At 37.4% G+C, this 22224-nt stretch overlaps 1 protein-coding gene across 1 annotated transcript in view; it reads right to left on the bottom strand.

Annotated features, from left to right (window-relative positions):
- Positions 1–1901: 1901 nt before the first annotated feature.
- The window catches only part of LOC127455258 (kelch-like protein 29), a 179294-nt gene continuing 158971 nt past the window's right edge, over positions 1902–22224 (bottom strand). The window contains exons 12-13 of the mRNA XM_051722991.1: positions 9233–9377; positions 1902–4984 (exon numbers count right to left, since the gene is read on the bottom strand). Of these exons, the coding sequence (XP_051578951.1) occupies positions 4801–4984; positions 9233–9377 (329 nt within the window). The 3' untranslated portion in view covers positions 1902–4800. The remainder of the gene's footprint in view (positions 4985–9232; positions 9378–22224) is intronic.

Below are 22224 nucleotides of genomic sequence, written 5' to 3' on the forward strand. Positions count from 1 at the left end.
TGCTGGAGCTTTTCTCAGAACTTCACATTTCTGAGCCATTTTTGCTCAACTACTTTTAATCATCTGGTGTCAAATCAGCAACCCGAATCACACAGCGTGACCTGTGTAGCCCGATTCCCGATTGAAGGACTATTATGAGTCGGTTGTTATGAATCTACAGCGTGAAACATAGCTTGCAGCATGACCAATAAGGTCTGTCTGATGAATGAATGACTCATATGAGATGGTTCTTTTGAATCTACTGTACAGCGCAACCAGTGTAGTCTGATTCCCAAACAAATAATTCGAATGAGATAGATCTTTCGAATCTACTGTACAACACGACCAGTGTAGTCTGATTTCTGAACGAATGACTCAAATGAGCCGGATCTTTTGAATCTGTTGTACAGCGCGACCAGTGTAGTCTGATTCCCAAATAAATGATTGAATGAGCTGTATCTTTTGAATCTATTGCACAAAGCAACCAGTGTAGTGTGATATTGAATCTTTAGCTCAAAACATAGGGTGTCTCTCAATGCTAAGAACTCGTTCTTGTTCTTGCATTTCTAGCAAATATCAGTCGTCTAACTACCCTGAAAGAGCGAACTCGGAAGACATGAGGACGTAAAACACATCTATGCGAGTTTTAAGATGTGCTGCGATATGTAAACTCAACCACCTCATAACTACTTTCTTTTTTTGGAGGTGGGTGATGACATCCACAAGAATGTAAGAACGCAAAAAGAATGAACATTGAGAAACAGCAATACAGTGCAGTCTGATTCCTGAACAAATGACTCCTATGAGCTGGTTCTTTTGAATCTATAGCTCTAAACATACAACGCGATCAGTGTAGTCTGTTTCTCGGATGAGTGACTCTGATGAGTTGGTTGTTTTGAATCATACATTGTGACCAGTGAAGTCTGATTCCCAAACAAATGACTCGTATGAGCCGGTTCTTTTGAATCTATAGCGCGAAACATGCAGCACAACCAGTGTTGTTTGATTCCCGAACGATTCCCGGACTCTTATGAGTTGGTTGTTTATGAGCCGGTTCTTTTGAATCTACTGTAAAGCGTGATCATTGTAGTCTGATTCCTGAATGAATGACTTATATGAGATGGTTGTTTTGATCTACAGTGTGACCATTGTAGTCCGTTTCCCAAACAAATGACTCTTATGAGTTGATTCTTTTGAATCTATGGTGCGACACATACAGTGTGACCAGTGTGATCCGATGCCCGAACAGATGACTCTTATGAGCTGGTTCTTTTGAATCTATAGCGTGAAAAATACAGAGCGACCATGTACTCCATTTTCCAAACAAATGACTCTTACAAGCCGGTTCTTTTAAATCTACATGGCAAAACATACACCACTACATCCCGCACAAATGACTCTTATCAATCTTTTTAGTAAGAGAACACTAACTTAACCGCAGTTCATTAATTTAGTCATGTCCGATTTTTAAATGAACCAAGAACTGGTAGTTACATGTAGACCTTAAATCTGAATAATTATGTGACTGGATGGTTGTTGATATGACTGTGTAGTTTTGTTGTAATTAGTGGTATTTATAAAAAGAAAATATGAATAAATAAAATATCTTAATTAAAAAGCGTAAAACTAGTTATCAAATGCAATGACATTCAGACATGTTTAAATGTGGCTAGCGTCCAAAATGTTTAGGGGCCTTTGTACATTTTAAATAAAGCATTCCCATGAAATACTAAAATCGAAATCATTTTTTGTTTCCCAAAAAATGCCCTTTATCTTTAAAAACTAAAGATTTATTTATGTTTTTGATGAGTGTTGGTGACTAACATAATTTTGTTGCAGAATCATCCAAGAATAATCAGATACAGTCATAAAAAACGAGACACCAATAATACTTTCATTATGAATGTACATTGTATTTCGCATACATATTATTGTTTGAATGAATGATTATGCAATAAATCATTAATTTAAACAATAACAGCTTGTTTTTTTGTACAATACATTTCTTCAACATTCTATACATTTGTCTAGAAACATTTTGTGAACACGCATAGTTTCTAAAATAAACTTTTTTCCCCTGTAATTTACAGAGATTGAGAATGGTTGTCCCTGTCGGACAGCGTGTCGCGCCATCCTCACCGTTTGGCAATGCAGAGGAAATAAAGGCAAACACTTCCTGTTTGAATTCCTGTTTGTGCTTTGGCAACGTGCCAGAAAAGTGTGAAACAGTCCAAAAATCAAGCTACAAATTTTACATCAGTTCAGTTTGAGGCATCCAGTCTGCATTCACATTCCGGTCCAAGATCCTGTAAATTAACAATTTTCAGTTGGATGGTGTCGGAGAGAGGTGAGACTATTTCCACCCGTGTTACTGTTCACAAACTCCTCATGGAAAGAGAAGGTCTTCCCACATTACACGAACCATATAGACATACTGTGTCTGATTCATATGAATCTTATGATAAAACTAAAAGATATGAAATTAAAGGTATAGTTCACCCAATAGTTCACTTCAATTGTTAGTGCTGTACAGTAACCGATAAAAAAAAAAAAAACAGTAGAAATTATTTCTCTGTGGTTATCAACATTATGCCACAAATGCTGTTGATTGAGATGAACTTGTATTAAACACAGACTATTCCTTTAATTAGATTAAACTGGTACTTGATACTAGAGGTAGACCGATATATCGGTTTACCTGGTAAACCGGTACCGATAGTTGCTTTTTAGAACTATCAGTTTTCTGCAAAAATCTATGCCGATAGTTGCTGATAGTTTTAACGGAATATTCCTTTATTTTAATTAGTGTAAATATGCACTTGATACGAAAGGTAGACCGATATATCGGTTTTACCGATTAAACGGTACCAATAGTTGCTTTTTAGAACTATCAGTTATCTGCAAAAATGTGTGCCGATAGTTGCTGATAGTTTTAATCTGGTGAATATAGGCTATAAAAAGATTAATTTGGTAAATATTAAATATAGAGTATTGTAACGGAGCCAAGTCTCATTCATTCCAAAATAAAAGTCCTGAAATAAGTATGTGTATACTGCGCTTGTTAATAGTTAAAGTCCTGTACTATGCACCAAATCTTTATTTTTTATGGTTATTATTGGGATTTTGGTTGCACAATAAATTGCATCTGGGATTTTGATTATTTTAGACTCTTGTAGCCTTTATGTTTGTGACCGTTATAGTAAGAAAAGACTAAGAAATGTTTTTAATATTATAAAAACTATTGGCCGATTAATCGGTTATCGGCTATTTCTTTTAAATTATTTCTCTGTGGTTATCAACATTCCACAGATGCTGTTGGTTGAGCTTAACTTGTATTAAACACAGAAAATTCCTTTATTTTAATTAGTGTAAATTGGTACTTGATACTAGAGGTAGACTGATATATTGGTTTTACCGATTAAACGGTACCAATAGTTGCTTTTTAGAACTATCGGTTATCTGCAAAAATGTATGCCGATAGTTGCTGATAGTTTTAATCTGGTGAATATAGGCTATAAAAATATTAATTTGGTAAATACTTAAATATAGAGTATTGTAACGGAGCAAAGTCTCATTCATTCCAAAATAAAAGTCCTGAAATAAGTATGTGTATACTGGGCTTGTTAATAGTTAAAGTTCTGTACTATGCACCAAATCTTTCTTTTTTAAGGTTATTATTGGGATTTCGGTTGCACAATAAATTGCATCTGGGATTTTGATTATTTTAGACTCTTGTACCCATTATGCCTGTCATAGTAAGGAAAGATTAAGATTTGTTATTGATATTCTAAAAACTATTGGCCGACCTCTACTTGATACACTTAAAATTAAATTTTCATCAAAACATGCAACAAGTAATCAATATTAGATTACCTATACATTTTAATCTAAAAGATTAAAATTTTAGTTTATGTGTAGTCCATACCAGATTACATTTCAGAAGTAATCTAACCAACATTGAACATGTATGAGATTTGAGAGCTGCAGAAGGCAAGATATTCACCATATAATGATTTAAATTGTGGTCTGTTCATCATGAAACACTTATGTTTGACTTTAAAAGACCAGAAATATTGCACATGTGTTGTATGGACTATTTTTATGGTGACTGTTTTGTCATTTTTGGAGCTTGACATTTATTGTATATTTTTGTTTTATGGAAAACTGCAGCATGAACATTTATATATATATATAAACATTTCTTTTTGTGTTTAACTGGAGAAAAAGTAGTCATACAATTTCGAAACAACATAAGGGTGAGTAAACAATGACATAATTGTATTTTTTTGGGTGAACTATCCCTTTAAGATTGTACAATTATATTAAAGTTTTAGTAGGTTCTAACAAAGTGAAACATAGTCTCCATTTGCTCCTCTACATTATTAAAAAGTGCTTCTGAAGTGAGATGATGAAACAGTAGTATGACTGAGTGAACCCTTACACGGATTACTGCAACCAGACAGTGTAATTTTCAAGTATTGCTCAAAAAAGAAAGAAAAGTACAATGATGCAAACATTAAAAAGGTAGCAATGATGACTCCTGCAATGCAAAAACTGCTAATTTGTTAACGGAGATAAAAAGGAATATCTTCAAAGAAAAAAGACACAGACTTTGGAGAGTGGAGTGACAGCTCTGTCAGGTGTGCTATATTACATGAAGGCCTATGTGCGCCCAACAGAGCAGATCAGATTCTATATTCCCAGTGGGTGTGTGTGTGAGAGAGAGAGTTAAATGGGCTTCGGTATCAGCACGTCTAATCCCGGGTGTGTAGAAAGTCGGTGTTCAGTGTGCAGGAGAGGGTAGAGTCATGTTCACATGTGTCAGCCGCTCTGGATGTATTTCTTAATAACCACGCAGCCATGCCTGAAGAGCGGGCAGGGCATGCTTTGCTGCAGGGTCCACACATTGGCACAGGGGTCAAAGGCCTCCATGGTTCCCAGCGCTGGACCCTCACTGCTCACGATACCTCCGGTCACGTAGATCTTACCGTCCAGCACCACAGCACTGTAGATGACGAGAATGTAATATGAGAACACATTACTGGATGTCTAACCACACAGACAGTGGTGTCCAAATGTCTGAGAGCACTAGTGAAAATCCTTTAATATAATATTTGAATTACAAATTATATTATCAGCATAACATTTTAAGTGAAAAGTTAAACTGAAAAATGTACATGAATTTAGGATGTCTTAAGGCATTTGGAAATCGAAGACCAAACGGTGAAGTCATTTAGAACAAAATCTGGTCAAAACCAAGGAGTTCATTTCAGTGATTCGTAACAGCTTGCTGGCTCAAACATTTAGGAAAACTTCAGCTGCTAAACACCTTACTGCCATCGGTCCATGTCATCGGTAGGTGTGGCCTGGAGCTCAGAGTTATTAGCGAGCTGGTGCAAATTGACCTACATCTGTACGATCGTTCACATGTTTTCCAAAAACATGTCGTGTGATTTTCTTGGTTTAATTTGTCTACAAAAGGGATTCAAAATCTACTCAAATACTCTTAATTGCTCATTCACTCTGTTGTTTGATATGCTGCTTCACTCATGTGCTGTAGCCGAAAGTCAATCACAAATCTGTCCAAAGTAAGATATGTCTATCATCATTCTTTTGTCTGTATTCTGCCCATTAACACTCTTTTATACACCCATCTTTGCAGTACTATCAGTGTCATCATAAATTACACTAACAGAGTGTAACCGCTGCATATTATGGCTGCATACAGCGTGTTTGCGCATTAGTGCCATTAATGCAGAATGTAAACATAACAAATTACACATTAGCTACTGCATATATATTACTTTAAATCATCATTGAGTGGATAAAACAGCTTCTTTTACTCATCTCATGTGAATTCTACTCATAGAATGAGGCATGAAGTCACTGATAACACATTTTAATGTCACATTAGTTAAAGTTTTACATAGTCTTGTGCGTCCTCATATTTAAATGCTCCTCTAAATACCTTCTACAGCCGTGTGGCTGGTGTCTAAATATTTACAAACAGTATACCGTTGCTCAGGTGTTTCAAACTTCTTTTTGGTTCTGAGCGAAGAACGAAGAAGAACTTCTCTGGGAGTATGCTGGGGCCTTTAATATTTGGTAAGTTCCCATTTTGCTGTAAAGTAACCATGCATTGGAGCTGACATGAACAAAATGGGATGATCACATTATCCAGCATGAATTTAAATTGTTTCAGAGAGCAAGGAAATCCGACCTTAGATCTGGACCCCTGTGGGATCCAAAATAGAGGTCAGCTACTTGACCCGAGCCCGATGGGACCCGACAAATCTTTGGGCTTTGGGCCGAGTTCAGGCCAGTTTTTCAAGTATAACTTCGGGTTCACAATGTATAGTCAGGACATTAATAACATGAAAAATTACTATTACAACTTGAAAAAAAATGTTCAGAACTTTTTAAACTACTTCAAAGTGTTCTCATCAAAAAATCCTCCATGTGCAGCAATGACAGCTTTGCAGAACCTTGGCATTCTAGCTGTCAGTTTGTCCAGATACTCAGGTGACATTTCACCCCACACTTCCTGTAGCACTTGCCATAGATGTGACTGTCTTGTCGGGCACTTCTCACGCACCTTACAGTATAGCTGATCCCACAAAAGCTCAACAGGATTAAGATCCATAACACTCTTTTCCAATTATTCAATATCATTTTTGTATTTTAACGTAGCTTGTTTCGTGCAAACACTCTCATTTGCAGACATGCACATTCAGTGTTTTTGCATGCATTTGCATTGATATTTTTTCTTTGTAGTGTCAGTTTTGGGTCCGGTTTGGGCTTCAAATTTGACTGTGTTGGTCAGGTCCGGTCAGACAGTTTTGTGAACTCCTTTATATAGATGGCTCTTTTATCATCTGAAATCATGTTGTATAACACAATCATCAGGTTTTGTTCATGCCAGTTCGAGTCCATTCTGTCATGTTAACTTCTAAAAAGTCATGTTTATTTGTCAGTTCAACTTTTCACTCATGCTATTATTCTGATAATATAATTTGCAACAAAAAACTTGTACTGAAGGAGAGAAATGCAAAAAAGAATAATTTTCACACTGTATATAAGCACAGTGCTGAAGATTATGTCCCATTTATAAGCTTTTCTGTTGTAAAACTGTCTAAGTGACGAATGAGACAACTCTTCTACCTTCTAGTCTCCTTTTTGCCATATTCATTTCAAACCCTCGACAGGTTTCAAAATGCTAATGCAGAAACTCGTGGGAGTGTGACTGTGGCTGACGTGTCGTTTCTGGGAAACATATTTGTATCTCATATACAAGGCAGAAGTGTAAAAGTGTCTGTGTATGTTTTAGGAGCTGTGATTGTTCTGCCTCTCGTCCATGATTCATCTGCCACTGAGCTAATTACTGTGTCTACTGTGAATACCAAATCGAGCCCACAACCAGACCATAAGGGACACCAAACAGAGTCTTGGGAGCAAGCAGAAGTTTTTGTTTAAACTGGAACACATCACTTTATCAAATGTGCTTTTCTCAGCTGGATCAATCTACATTTACTTGATGATGGTTGTTAATGAGTATTCTGTTCATTAACATTATGTAATGACAGCAGTTACGGACCAGGAATTGTATTTTAAGTATATTTGAAAGCATTATGCGGATAATGTGCATAAATATGTCACTATATAAATAACAATGACAACAACAACAACAAAAGTCACCCTCTTTATGCATCATATCAGACTGTTTTAAAGCAATACAATTTTTTAAACTGCCTTTTAGAACAAAAAGCATCCAATATTTCATACTAGAGAGGCTTGAGAGGGTGAAAAAAAACTGTTGAGTAACTGTAAAAGAAAGCTTTTACTGTAATTTTTGACCAGCTGAAACCAAAGTCCGAACTTGTTGGATTTAAAAAACAAACATGAGATTTTCTTAAGAAAATGTGAGTAGTGCTTGGCTGCTAAGGTGTCCCGAGAGTGTTAATGTTCACTGCAGTGCGGTTGCTAAGTGGTTACTAGTGTGTACTCGGTGGTTGCTTATTAACCTATGTCAAAAAAGTCCACCTTCAAGTGTCTATTATATTCTGGTCTCTAGATATAGCACGGGTCACTCCTTCAATGCAAGTCTATGGGATATTTTTGCCCATTTTAACAACTGCAAGTGAAAAATCCAATTGCATAAAAAATATTTATGTTGTATTAGCCATAATGTAATACAATTTAATTATAGCATATGCACATATATATACTGAACTTTAACAAACTCTTATTTTTTTTACACATAACTCTAAATTCTCTAAATATGATAAAATGATGATTGATATGAAACAAGGTTATAAAACGCAGCCTTTTAAGGTTTAGTAGTCGCATAAAGCCATACTGCCATTTCAATCTTAATTCAATAAATCGTGCAGCATTAATGGATATCATACAGATGATTCTGAAGTCAAAGTCTGCTGGTTTCAGAGTGTTTTGAATGGTTTCCCTCATCATGTAGCCTATAGTCCATGTAGCCATTTTTGGCGTTTTTTTCCACATTAACGTGAGAACGAGACAAAATAAAAATTAAATATTACATGTTCTTAAGAGTGCCAAACCTTCTACATATTGTGGCTATTATTAATTCTGGATTGTGCATTTAAATTCACAGAGTTTTTACAAAATGTGTTACTGATGAATTATAAATCAACCATCAGTTTTTCATATCAGTGTTTTCATGCTTATCACCGATATGGTTTTAATTTGGTCAATAATTGGCCGGTAAATATCGGCAGCCAATACATCGGTGCATCCCTAGTTAAAATACCAGTATAGCCACAAGACAGCTAAGTTAAATCCAATATTACAACTTTGTTGCCATCACAATGTACCGCTGGTAAATGCTGTAATGCTGGTAAATTCCTGATTTTGTCACAGTAAAATCATTTCAACACATATAATTTTTACATCTTGTGGCTATACTTTTGAAACAGTATTTTAATGTTTATGGATTGCCACCATTCACTTCCATTGCACTGTAACCGTTAGTTTTGCTTTTTGTTTTTTAATAAACGAGGGACTAGTCGAAATTATTTTTGGTGGTAATCAACATTATGCCACAAATGCTATCGACTGAGATCTGTATTGAACCAGGAATAATTCTTTCATCTCAAAACGGACAAATTTCATATATTTTTGATTGGCCCGGCCGATATATCGGTCACATGGACAGATGTTCGTCATCATTCTGAATTTTTGGCCTCATCATAAGGTCACTTGTGGTTTACGAGCTGGTTACCTGCAGAACTGTCTCGAATGGTTCATGTTGGGTCCTGCTTTGATGTTTCCTTTCTCGGGGTCATAGATGGTGGTGGCTCTGGCGTACGCTCCTCCCAGTATGAATATATATCCATTCAATGTCACGGCTGGGGCGTATTTATTATCTGAACAATGGAAAAATAAAACAAGCCACCTTATACAGTCTAGATAAATCAACATGACACAGCGTTTGCAACCTGTTGTTGGATTTTGTAAATGGCATCCCACCTTCTAAATACATTTTTAGACAAGAATATGAAGCCCATTTTAAGCAATAAGCAATTGAGATAAGCAATTGTAAACAACAAGAAAAGCTTATGGGTTTGTTATGCTTTATTCCTTCATAAAATCAGCCAACAACTTATTAATTTGTACAATATATGGCTATAAAAGTAACAGCTGGGTCATTCTGTTTACAGTCAGATTGTAAATCAATACCACTGTTCCAGCACATTATTCTGGCATGAATGTGCATAACTCCTTTGATTTGAGTAATCAGGCAGGGGACAGCACATAAATAATTGAACTGAATGCACATTCAGCCCAACAGCTGGGGCTTCAACCTCATCGGCTGAAGAATCGAGAACATTGAGCTATTTAAATCCTGAACCTTTTCAGATTTGGACTGAATCCTCCTGGGAAGAGCAGATATTACAGATCAAAATAATAAAAACAAATTTTTTTTTTGAGAAAGCAGGATGAACAAATAATGGTTAGAAATAGAAGTGTGCACCCATGTGAACAGTACAATTTTGAACACCAAGCAAAGGAAACATTTGAAAATAAAGGTAACCAGAGATTTGATGGCTAGTCAAAAATTAGGCTGGGTGAATCTTACGAAACCTGTCAGGATATTTTATCCCAAAAATCAAAAGAAAATGTAAGAAAAGGAAAGCCTGGAGCCTGGGTATCTCAGCGAGTATTGACGCTGACTACCATCCCGGAGTCGTGAGTTCGAATCCAGGGCATGCTGAGTGATTCCAGCCAGGTCTCCTAAGCAACCAAATTAGCCCGGTTGCTAGGGAGGGTAGAGTCACATGGGGTAACCTCCTCGTGGTCGCTATAATGTGGTTCTCGCTCTCAGTGGGGCATGTGGTGCGATGTGCGTGGATGCCGTGGAGAATAGCGTGAAGCCTCCACACGTGCTGTGTCTCCGCGGTAACACGCTCAACAAGCCATGTGATAAGATGCGCGGATTGAAGGTCTCAGTCGCGGAGGCAACTGAGATTCGTCCTCCGCCACCTGGATTGAGGCGAGTCACTACGCCACCATGAGGACTTAGAGCACATTGGCAATTGGGCATTCCAAATTGGGGAGAAAAGGGGAGAAAAAAAGAAAAGAAAAAACCCGGAGGGGTTGGTATGTGAGCAATATCAAGAGAATGGACAAACCAACTTGGCGCCAAGCATGTCTCTACATTTTAAGTGGGTCGCAAAAGCATAAAGGGTTTGGCTTTGTGTTGTTTGCGCCAAGCAGTGAATGATAGGGGTTTGATCTTTCGCTGACTGGCAGAAGCTGGCACTGATGGATCACATGATGTGTCAGTCCTCCTGCCACTTGTATCACTTCTCTAAGTTTATTTATAACGTATATGATACTAGCAATAAACAATAGTGACCTCTTCTGAATTTATTTTAATTTCCTTTTAAATTTAGGGTTATTAATCTTTTCTTATGCATTAAATCCTATATACAGAGTTTACTTGCAATTTACCAGGTCCATTTATCCTTGTATGATATTCATTTCTAAATAGAAGGAAACTTTTGCTCATTGGTGGCTAGCAGAGAGCCAGCTGCTATTGCGTTGAACAGATCCGAATGTTGCCCTCCTCGTTCACTCTCACTCCAAGGAATTGCATAATTCTATTCTTATAGATCTAGTACACATAGAGCAGTTGAACTACCGAATTGGCAGAAAACTGCCATGTACCGATTGGTCAGTCCAGCCAGCCGCTTTTGTGTTAAAGAGCCCCGAAATTTGTGCTATCATTACAAAAAAATTAGGCTACATAAATGTATTGGTATGGATCTATTCAAGATGGCGCCACGGATGGCCGCCTCGGTGTGTAGCTCTTCAGTTGTTTTGTTGTTTTTGTTTGTTTGTCCTATGTTTAGTAATATTTTTACATTCAGTTTTACTAGGGACGAACTGCTGAACATTTGGCAGCATATATCAGACAACCTTCTCCCGGTTTTTTAATATTCTGCCGTTTTGTTGGACATTTTAGTCGGAGGCGCAGCTGTGTTGTTTAAACGTGCTATGAGATACAGGCGAGGGAGACGAGCAGGCGCGCTGGTCAAACTCCGTCGGTGCGGCTTTCAAACAGCACTGCCGAGTATTCATCTAGCGAATCTTTGCTCTCTTCCTAACAAAACAGACGAACTACATCTCCTCACCCGTTCAAACAAGGATTTTTCAAACTCTGCTGCCTTGTGCTTCACAGAAACCTGGCTGAGTGAAGCCATTCCGGACAGCATGTTACATCTGCCGGGCTTCCAGCTGTTAAGAGCAGATCGCATCGCGGTGTTAACGGGGAAAACGAGAGGCAGTGGAACATGCTTTTACATCAATGAAAGTTGGTGTACAGATGTAACAACGTTAAAGAGGATGTGCTGTCCTAATTTGGAAGTGCTCTTTATTAACTGTAAGCCTTTCTACTCGCCGTGAGTGTTTTCCTCGTTTATTCTGGTGAGTGTGTAAATCGCGCCAAACGCGTGTTTGAATGCAGCGCTGCAACAGCTGGCTGATTAAATCACAGACACAGAACAACAATACCCGGACTCAGTTATTATTATTCTTGGGGATAACAAAGCAAACCTCACACGTGAACTGCCCAAATACAAACAGCACATTACATGCCCCACCAGAGACAGGAACATACTGGATCACTGCTACACAACAATAAAGGATGCATATCGCTCTGTCCCAAGAGCAGCTTTGGGACTCTCTGATCACTGTCTGGTTCATCTTCTTCCAACCTACAGGCAGAAATTAAAATCAACCAAGCCAGTAGTAAGGACTGTAAAGAGATGGACCAATGAAGCAGAGCTGGAACTACAAGCCTGCTTTGACTGCACTGATTGGAGTATTTTTGTGGCTGCAGCCACAGAACTGGACGAGCTCACAGATACTGTTACATCATATATCAGTTTCTGTGAGGATATGTGCATTCCTACTAGGACTTATTTAAAGTTCAACAATGACAAACCATGGTTTACAGCAGAGCTCAGGCAGCTTCGTCAGGCCAAAGAGGATGCATACAGGGGTGGGGATAAAGTCTTGTACAATCAGGCCAGGAACACACTGAACAGGGAAATCAGAGTGGCTAAAAGAAGATACTCTGAGAAGCTGAAAAACAAGTTTTCAGCAAACGACCCTGCATCAGTGTGGAGTGGCATGAAACAACTCACAGGACTCCTACCCCCAACCCTGTGGTGGACCAACAACTGGCTGATGACCTGAATGTGTTCTACTGCAGATTTGAAAGGCCCAATCTCACACCCCACACCCACTCTGACCTTCACTTCACACAAACACCAACACCTCCTGCAACCCCCCTCCTCCCCCCTCCTGCTACTCAACCAGCACTTAAGATCTGTGAAGATGATGTGAGCCATTCTTTCGGAAACAAAAGATGAGGAAAGCTTCAGGCCCAGATGGCGTCTCGCCAGCATGTCTTCGATCCTGTGCTAACCAGCTGGCCCCCATCTTCACATAGATCTTCAATAAACTGGAGCAGTGTGAAGTCCAATGCTGCTTCAAATCCTAAATCATTAGTCCTGTCCCAAATAAACCAAAAATCACAGGACTTAATGACTACAGACCTGTCGCCCTGACGTCTGTGGTTATGAAGTCATTTGAGAGACTGGTGTTGGCCCACCTGAAGAACATCACTGGACCCTTTCTAGATCCCCTTCAATTTGCTTATCGAGCAAAAAGGTCTGTGGATGATGCAGTCAACATGGGATTGCATCATATCCTGCAACATCTGGACAGACCAGGGACATATGCAAGGATCCTTTTTGTGGACTTCAGTTCGGCTTTCAACACCATTATCCCAGCTATTCTCCGGACTAAATTACGCCAACTCTCTGTCCCCATGTCTATCTGTCAGTGGATTACCAGCTTTCTGACGGACAGGCAGCAGCTTGTGAGACAGGGGAAACTCACTTCTAGCACCTGTACAATCAGCACTGGTGCCCCCCAGGGATGTGTGCTCTCCCTAATACTCTTCTCCCTCTACACCAATGACTGCATCACCAAGGACCCCTCTGTCAAGCTCCTGAAGTTTGCAGATGACACCACTGTCATCGGCCTCATCCGAGATGATAATGAGTCTGCATACAGAAGGGAGGTTGAACAGCTGGTTGTCTGGTGCAGTCAAAACATCCTTGAGCTGAACACGCTCAAAACGGTGAAGATTATTCTGGACTTTAGGAGGAACACCCCAACACTGACCCCCCTCACCATTCTAAACAGCACTGTGGCAGCAGTGGAGTCATTCAGGTTCCTGGGCACTACCATCTCACATGACCTGAAGTGGGAGACACACATTGACTCCATTGTGAAAAAGGCCCAGCAGAGGTTGTACTTCCTTCACCAGCTGAGGAAGTTCAACCTGCCACAGGCACTGCTGATACAGTTTTACTCAGCAGTCATTGAGTCTGTCCTCTGCACTTCAGTTACTGTCTGGTTTGGTTCAGCTACAAAATCAGACATCAAAAGACTACAAAGGACAGTTCGGACTGCTGAGAGGATTATTGGTTGCCCCTTGCCCCCCCTTCATGAACTATACACTTCCAGAGTGAGAAAAAAGGCTGGAAAAATCACTGGACCCCACTCACCCTGCCCATTACGTTTTTGAACTGTTGCCTTCTGGCCGACGATTCATAACTCTGAGCACCAGAACTGTCAGGCACAGGAACAGTTTTTTCCCTCAGGCTATCCATCTCATGAACTATTAAATTGCCCCATTGAGCAATAACTATGTGCAATGCACAGTTTAGTCTTTTTTATATATGTGTGTATATATATATATATATATAGATAAAAAAAAAAAATCTATATATGTGTAAATAAATCATAGATATATGTATATATCTATAAAAGTGTATATATGTTTTTAAAAATAAAAAGCATGATTTATAGTCAACGGTGAAAATATATTATATTATGTTATATTATAGTATATTATGTTGAACAAGACAATACATGTAATTTTTGGGAAAAATATAGTTTTTTTTTTTTAGAAGTAAAAAGTATGATTTAACATAAAGTTAATGGTGAAACTGTATATTATGCTTAAGGCAATACCTGTAATTTTATGGTAACATATTGTAAAAGAAAATGTTTTTTAGAAGTAAAAAATAATGCTTTACCTTACTGTTAACGGTCAGCATTTACATTATGTTTAACAAGACAATACATGTACATTTATAGTAAACTACTGTTAAAATTACAGTGAAAAACAATAATTGGGCATTCGCAAAAGTTCCTACTTGACATCACATTTGATTATGCTTTATTGAAATATTTATGTTTAATGATTATAATGTTTGTTATTTTTGCGATCAGTAATGCACATTGGGGTGTTTAATGTTACATTTATGTTGTTTAGTTAATGTACTGAACTGTTACACTATTTTGGTGTCACATGTGTTACCCTGATGGTGTTTTGTGTTTCTAACACATTTATTACATATATATATGTTTTTTGACCATTACTCCTGGAAGTCTCGCTCTTTATGAAATTTAAGTCTTCATGTGGCCTTTTGCTTTACCACCTGTGTTACTATGGTGCTTAATGGTATATTTAGCAGTGCAAAGCAGATTTTTGTAATCCCAATAGGTTGGTATATTAACATTATATCAATTAAAGATATATATGGAAGTGAACTGTAATATATACTGAAATGACATCTGAAATGACATACAGTGATTTTCCGGCAACCAGAGCTGGCAGTATTTTACCGTAATTTAACATGCTTTCTTTTTCTTTTTCTTTCTTTTTTTTTTTTTTTTTTTTACAGTGCATTCCAGTTTAATGTGCAAAGACAAATATAAGTAAGCCATAATGCGGTCAACTTCCTGAAAGTATTTTGACATCCAAAAAATACAAAAGGTCACTACTGGGAGTTCCTTGTTGGGTTTGAATCAACATTTCCATTACCAGCTCAGATCTTATTGCTATTAATCTTTCAAGGCCTTTTTATTATGATACACCATGTTGTTTTAAGTCCTTTATGAATGTTGACCTTTCCATGGCTTTATCAATTGAGTAGGAAGTAAAACAACAAGATAATGAGAGCTGCCATGCTTATAAATTTGAGTCGTCTTTGGTTCTAACATAAAACAAAGGCTGCGGGAGACACGACTGCAATAACCACATGATCCACAGGCCACAATGTCCATAGCAACATCAAAATCAATAAACGCCTGGGCAAAATCAGACGTGATGACGTAACATTATTTCCCAAGCCGAAATCCTCAAGAGTTCATTATCCGTTCACGTAAAAATACCTGCAACACTTGACATCTCCTTCGACCTTTTCAGATTGCTCAAGCCCTTCAAAGTAATCAAAATATCATGTTTGTTCTCACAAGCACATGCCCTTTTGAGATGGACTCTCGACGCAGTATGACATCAGCCATGGTTTCTGAACTTTCAGTTACCTGCTATAAACGCTCATCGAAATAACAATTCATCGAAACAACTGTAGGTGTTCGGCTCCAGGCGAATCAAATGAGTTTTAAAGTTGCATGTTTTAAAGCATACGTTTGCCGCTGGCTGTGGAACTGAATGTCAGGATCGCTCATTTCTTGCTGCCTGGATGCATTTTTAAAAGAACATAACTAAATCCTGGTTTCACTGTTCGAAAGGAGGTCTATAATACCTGAAGTTCTCTGTCTGTTAGAATTCCCTTTTATCTCAAAGGCAGTTGCTCGGTTGGTGCCATCTTTGCTCATGGGAGCTCAAATCTGGGCACAGAGGTTTTTGAGCTAATTACCTGAGCTGTGAATTGAAATTTCCACAGGAAATTGACATCCTGACAATGCTGATTGTACCATACCATACCATACCATACCATAAGGTAACATAACATAACATAACATAACATAACATAACATAACATAACATAACGTAACATAACATAACATAACGTAAGGTATAATGCCATACCTTAAGGTAACATAACATAACATAACATAATGTAACGTAACGTAACATAAGGTAAGGTAACTTAACATAACATAACATAACAATATTTACCTACATATATTTTACAAAACTATTTTATTTTTATTTTTTTGTGAGCAAAACCTACTACTTCACCCAGTAAAATTTTGGAATTCAGTTGTTATTTATTAATATTATAACACAACAATTATTTATTGTTGTCCAGTTTGTCATTATAATATGATACAGTATTAGTATTACTTTGAGGATTTGTTGTATACAATAGTAATATATTCCTGTCTTATTTACTTTACTTTCACCTGGAGTTTATATTCTGATGTTGAGGCTGTATTTTATGTACGCATCGTAGGCAACATTCGTAACTAACAATAAACACACAAGGTGCGGCGGCCCCTCAGCACACTAGAGCAGAAGGAAAAAACATTGTCGTTTATCAAGCGCTGAAACTTTGCTTGTTGCAGAACAATCTGGAACAATGTTAAACATTGTAACAGTCCCCTCTTTGCAACCTGAACTTGTTCAGAACGTTAAATCTTTGTGACACCTGCGCTAAAAAAAAAACAATCTAGACACAGTGCAACGACTGAAACAGAACGCAGGTGTTTCGGCGTGCATTTTTGAAACCTGAAGCTCTTATTAACTTGACACAGTGTCTAAAAATGTGCCAGTCCTCCATGAGACACTGAAGAAACAGCGACACAGTGCAGCATGTATGGACGTTCATCCAGCGTGTTTACACAGAAAACAATGAAAAAACAGAGCAGATACAGGCAAAAACACGTTCAGTGTGAACGGCCCCTAACTCATCCATTCGCACATATCTGTGAGTGAGAGCGCGTGCTTAATATACAGTTAATATACAGTAAAATAACATAATATAACATATAATATAATATATAACATAACATAACATAACATAAAACATAATATAACATCATAACGTAACATAACACAACACAGCATTAACATAACTAACATAACAACATGAAACATAACAGAACATAAAACATTTATATTAACATGACATTAACATCACATAAAATAACATAACATCAATTTCAAGGCTTTTAAGGGCCTTTCAAAAAAAAATTGGTTGCTCACAAAACATTTACTATAATATAATAAAATATTTGCAATATGTAACTTGCAAAATATGTTTTGTCAGAATACTCTGCTACTATTAAATGGCTCTCAAAGGATAAAGATGTTTTTTTATTTTTTTTGCCCCCAGAATGTTGTGGTTTTGTCATTTACCAGTAGGGCTAACGTCCTGGTTACTTTCGTAACCTCCTTTCCCTGATGGAGGGAACGAGATGTTGTGTCGATGTAGTGACACTAGGGGTCACTCTTGGGAGCCCCGGACACCTCTGATCTTTGAGAAAAGGCCAATGGGAATTGGCGACTGGAATTTGCATGCCACTCCCCTGAACATACGGGTATAAAAGGAGCTGGCTTGCAACCACTCATTCAGGTTTTGTGCTGAGGAGCCGAGACAAGGTCCCGGCCATTTCAGCAGGTAGTTCAGTGTTGTGGCAAGAGGGACACAATGTCTCGTTCCCTCCATCATGGAACGGAGGTTACGAAAGTAACCAGGACATTCCCTATATGTAACTCACTCGACATTGTGTCGATATAGTGACACTAGGGGTCCCTATACAAAACGCCACAATGACTGAACTGTGTTACGTGGACTGGCGGTGCGAGACAGGCAGACCACCGTGTGCCGCGTAGCCAGCGCACCAGGCCATCACGTAACCTTCCCCAACGCTCCTATGAGTGTCAAATGGTCCCCCGTACCTGGGGATAAGTCGACTGCCCAAAAAAATGGGGACAGGCTAGCCCAGCTGTGGCCTCTTCACCTCTTTTTTCTCCCCAAAAAGAGTGGAAATCATTAACTGACTGGGGGCCATAAGTGTCCACATCGGGGGGGGGGGTACTGTATCCCAGTACAGGGCCTAGTTAGCACCCATATTGGGCATGCAGGGAGTTTCTCCAAGGCTAAGGAGAAAAGTCAACCGGGGTCCACAACTTTGTGAACACGAATGGGAGTCAAAGCGAACGTCTTCATCAGAAATCACAACAGATAACATTACATGAGATAAATACGTAGTCTACTCCAAAGAACTTCTCGTGAACCTCTCAAATATCATGAAACATTAAACTAGACTAGACGTACCATCTCCTGAAAGATAAACACATTACATCTAAACAGAATTTCATGGCATGCCTTTATCTGATTCAGACCATCACAAAACCACTTTCACATCTTAAAATGGACCTAGATGCTTCTTCTAGATGAATTATGTAACAGTATAACCAGTGATTCAGAGGTGCAAAAATATGAGCATTCCGTAAGTGTGAATGATTCACCGGCCCATTCTTTTCTCAGAGTCGTCTGTCAGGTGAAAACTCAGCCAATAAACAGGCAGAGAAAAGATAGTGGTTGGGGAAACTGTTAAAGACATCTCTAGACATCTATAAATTGCTGTCGGTCAGCAAGTGTCTTTGCTTTTGGTTGCTGGTAGGCATTCTTATTAGGTTAATCAGTCTATCTGGGGACGAAATTGTTGCTCGTTTGACAAGTAAACCACATACTCCAAATGTGTCCTAACCAAACTTAAGGGCCGATCACAGTTCTCGTGCTAAAAAAAGCTAGATGCAGCGCAACAAACAGAACTGAATGCAAGTGTCTTGAGAGACGTTTTTAAAAATTGACATTCTTTTAAACCTGAAACTGCATCTAAAAATTAGCTGATCCTGTGCAAGACACTGAAAAAACAGCTAGATGAGGCACAACAGTCCAAACATTTCTCTAACACATGTTTACATATAAAAAAACAAAGCAAAAAGAGCACAGACGGACTAGTGCTGCAACAACTAATTAATCAAATCGATAATCGATGAAAATACTGTAAACAACAACATATTTCATTATCGATTATCCTGCGCATCACTTACATTGTACTGATATTTTTTATAGTTCGAAAATAATAGTAATCTAATAGTCTATATAAATGTTATGAATTCAAAAACAGTTTGTCTTTACCGCAAGCGAATCACCGTTAAACTTTTTACAAAACTTCACTAAGCGACCACGCACGCATCCGTGTCAATGAAACCGATCGCAACAGAGAAAAGGAGCACAATCCTTTTGATTAAACTATGCAATTTGATTAAATATTTGTTTTGTACATCAAATTACGTTTAAATGTAACTGTTATTTATAGAAATCCTACATATAATGCAAGAAATTATTTTTAATAAGAACATTAGTGGGATTATTTTTTTATTGTAAAAAAGGTTGAAAAAAGGGACTCTAGAAAATAATCCCACTAATGTTCTTATTAAAAATCATTTGCATTATATGTATTTCCTGCATATTGTGACATTCATATTTTCAACCTTTTTTACAATAATACAATAATAAATTATACAAATAAAAAATCTGTATTTTTTAAATAAAATACAGGAAATACAATTTGACTTTTTATCCTATTAAATTATTGAATAACATGACAACTTATATTAAATTAAATTTAAATATGTTTATTCAATTACATTATCAATTAATCAACATATATTTATATACATAATATATTAATATTAATTAACCATATATATATATATATATATATATATATATATATATATATATATATATATATATATATATATATTAGGGTTGTCAATCGTTTAAAAATTTTAATCGAATTAATTACATAAAATGCCGATTAATTAATCGAATTAATCGCAATTAATCGCATACATCATTTTTTGCTGAGAATGGCCCCATATAAAGATAATTAATATAAATAATGCAAATATTTATAAATATAATATCTATAATATCTATAATAAATATATAATACAGACTGAAATTCAGTTTGAAATAATGTGCATTATTATGGCAGATGATAAAGCATTGAATAAAGAACACATAAACTGGCATAAGAACTCAATATATTGTTTGTTTTATTCTCATATCATTGAACACGCCTACAGTTGACAGCAATCTGTTTTGCATTGAGTCTGTCAATGTGTCCTGTTCTCAAAGTATGCATTCAGCGTTCCATCTGCACAATTTTTTATTGTCGTATATTTATTAGTTGGTGCCTCAGATGGACGCGTTTGGAGCGTCTCACTGGTATTCAGCATCATAAACACCATGTTTTAAGGATGCTGTGTGAAGTTAAAAGTAGTGGAAACCTTAAAAATCACATCTCAAGATTCCTGTATTCTGTTGTGCTTCTGCATCCTCAGAGTGAACGAATCTCATTCTGTGGCTACGCTGCTTGTGAGGTTTGTTGAGGCGCACTGCCACCTATTCACTCGGCTCATAAAAACAGATGTATTTCAAGCTTGAAAAAGTCTGTTATTTTGCTTGCTGACATCACCTCTACAACTGCTTCAAGTAGGTAATGAACATTTAAAGATGTCTTGCAGCTCGAATGGTAGGAAAATCCGTACTTTTATTATGTAATTTACGTACACTCAAGTTGGCATGATTAATTGCGTTCATTTTTTAACGCGTTATTTTTTATACAATTAATCGCACTAAATTAACGCGTTAAAACGACAGCCCTGACATACATATAAAGCGGCCACAAGTGATGAGCGACAGGTCATTTTGACGGTCTCTTTGTTTCTATTTTAGTGATGTAGCCCCACACACAATCAAGTCTTATTGGGCTAAAACATTAAACTTTACATAACTGTATCATCAATGTTCTGACTGGCTGTGATTGTGTCGCATCGAGCAGTATTTTAGCTTTCAGTGTTTACAGAATCTTGTTAGCAACCTGGTTATGATGCGGTATTACAGTACCATGCAGTCACTTTCCGTGCGCTCTTTCTTTTTGTGAACAATATTTTATCTTTAGGCAGCAGGCAGGAATAAATCCAAAAATAAATGCATTCTACTCTATAAAAATGACAGATAAAGCTGGTTTCAGGACAGTTGTACTATAGCTGTGTCCTTTTTTAAATCCACACTTATTATTTCTTCACTAATGGGGAAGTGCTTGCTTTCCAGCTCTAATCAAACACCTCAGCTGCACCTGGTGTGCGTCCCTCAGGGCAGCATTTGCCATCGAGTTACGAGTTTAAAAAAGTTCTTTCCCCCCTGAGCATTTCTCCACCTACATGCTCAATAAATATCTGGAGTGTGTCAAAATGCCAAAAACTAATGAAGCCTAATAGTAGTGCAATTCTCTAAAGTTAGTTTCTCATAGTTTCACTACTGTTTGACGAAAACTTTAGACATAAAATTCAGACATATCTGACATCGGCCCTGTGCTTGTTCGTGCATGGTGCTCGTAAAAGCTTTTTGTTTTGTTTTATGAGTGCCATCTAATTTCTCTGACATCTTACTTACCATTAACTTTGTAGATGGGTTCACGTCTTCTCTATTTCTATTTTTTTTTAAACATAGAATTGGGGATAGTTACTGTAAGGATACATTTTTGCACATTTATATATTTCCATATAATATTTCAGTAACACTTTATTTCAAACCTGTATATATAATGCATTATAGATGTATTCATAATCCATTAAAAAAGTATTCAAAATGCCTTATAATAGTTGTGATGCATTATATATTTTCATGAATATGTTTAACAACAATTACATACACTGATGAGCCAAAACATTATGACTACCTGCCTAATATGCTGTTGGTCCTCTGCATGCTGCCAAAACAGCTCTGACCCACCAATGCATGGACTCTACAAGACCCCTAAAGATGTCCTGTGGTATCTGGCACTTAGACATTA

Source organism: Myxocyprinus asiaticus, chromosome 17 (assembly GCF_019703515.2).
Source record: "Myxocyprinus asiaticus isolate MX2 ecotype Aquarium Trade chromosome 17, UBuf_Myxa_2, whole genome shotgun sequence".
Classification (NCBI taxonomy): Eukaryota; Metazoa; Chordata; class Actinopteri; order Cypriniformes; family Catostomidae; genus Myxocyprinus; species Myxocyprinus asiaticus.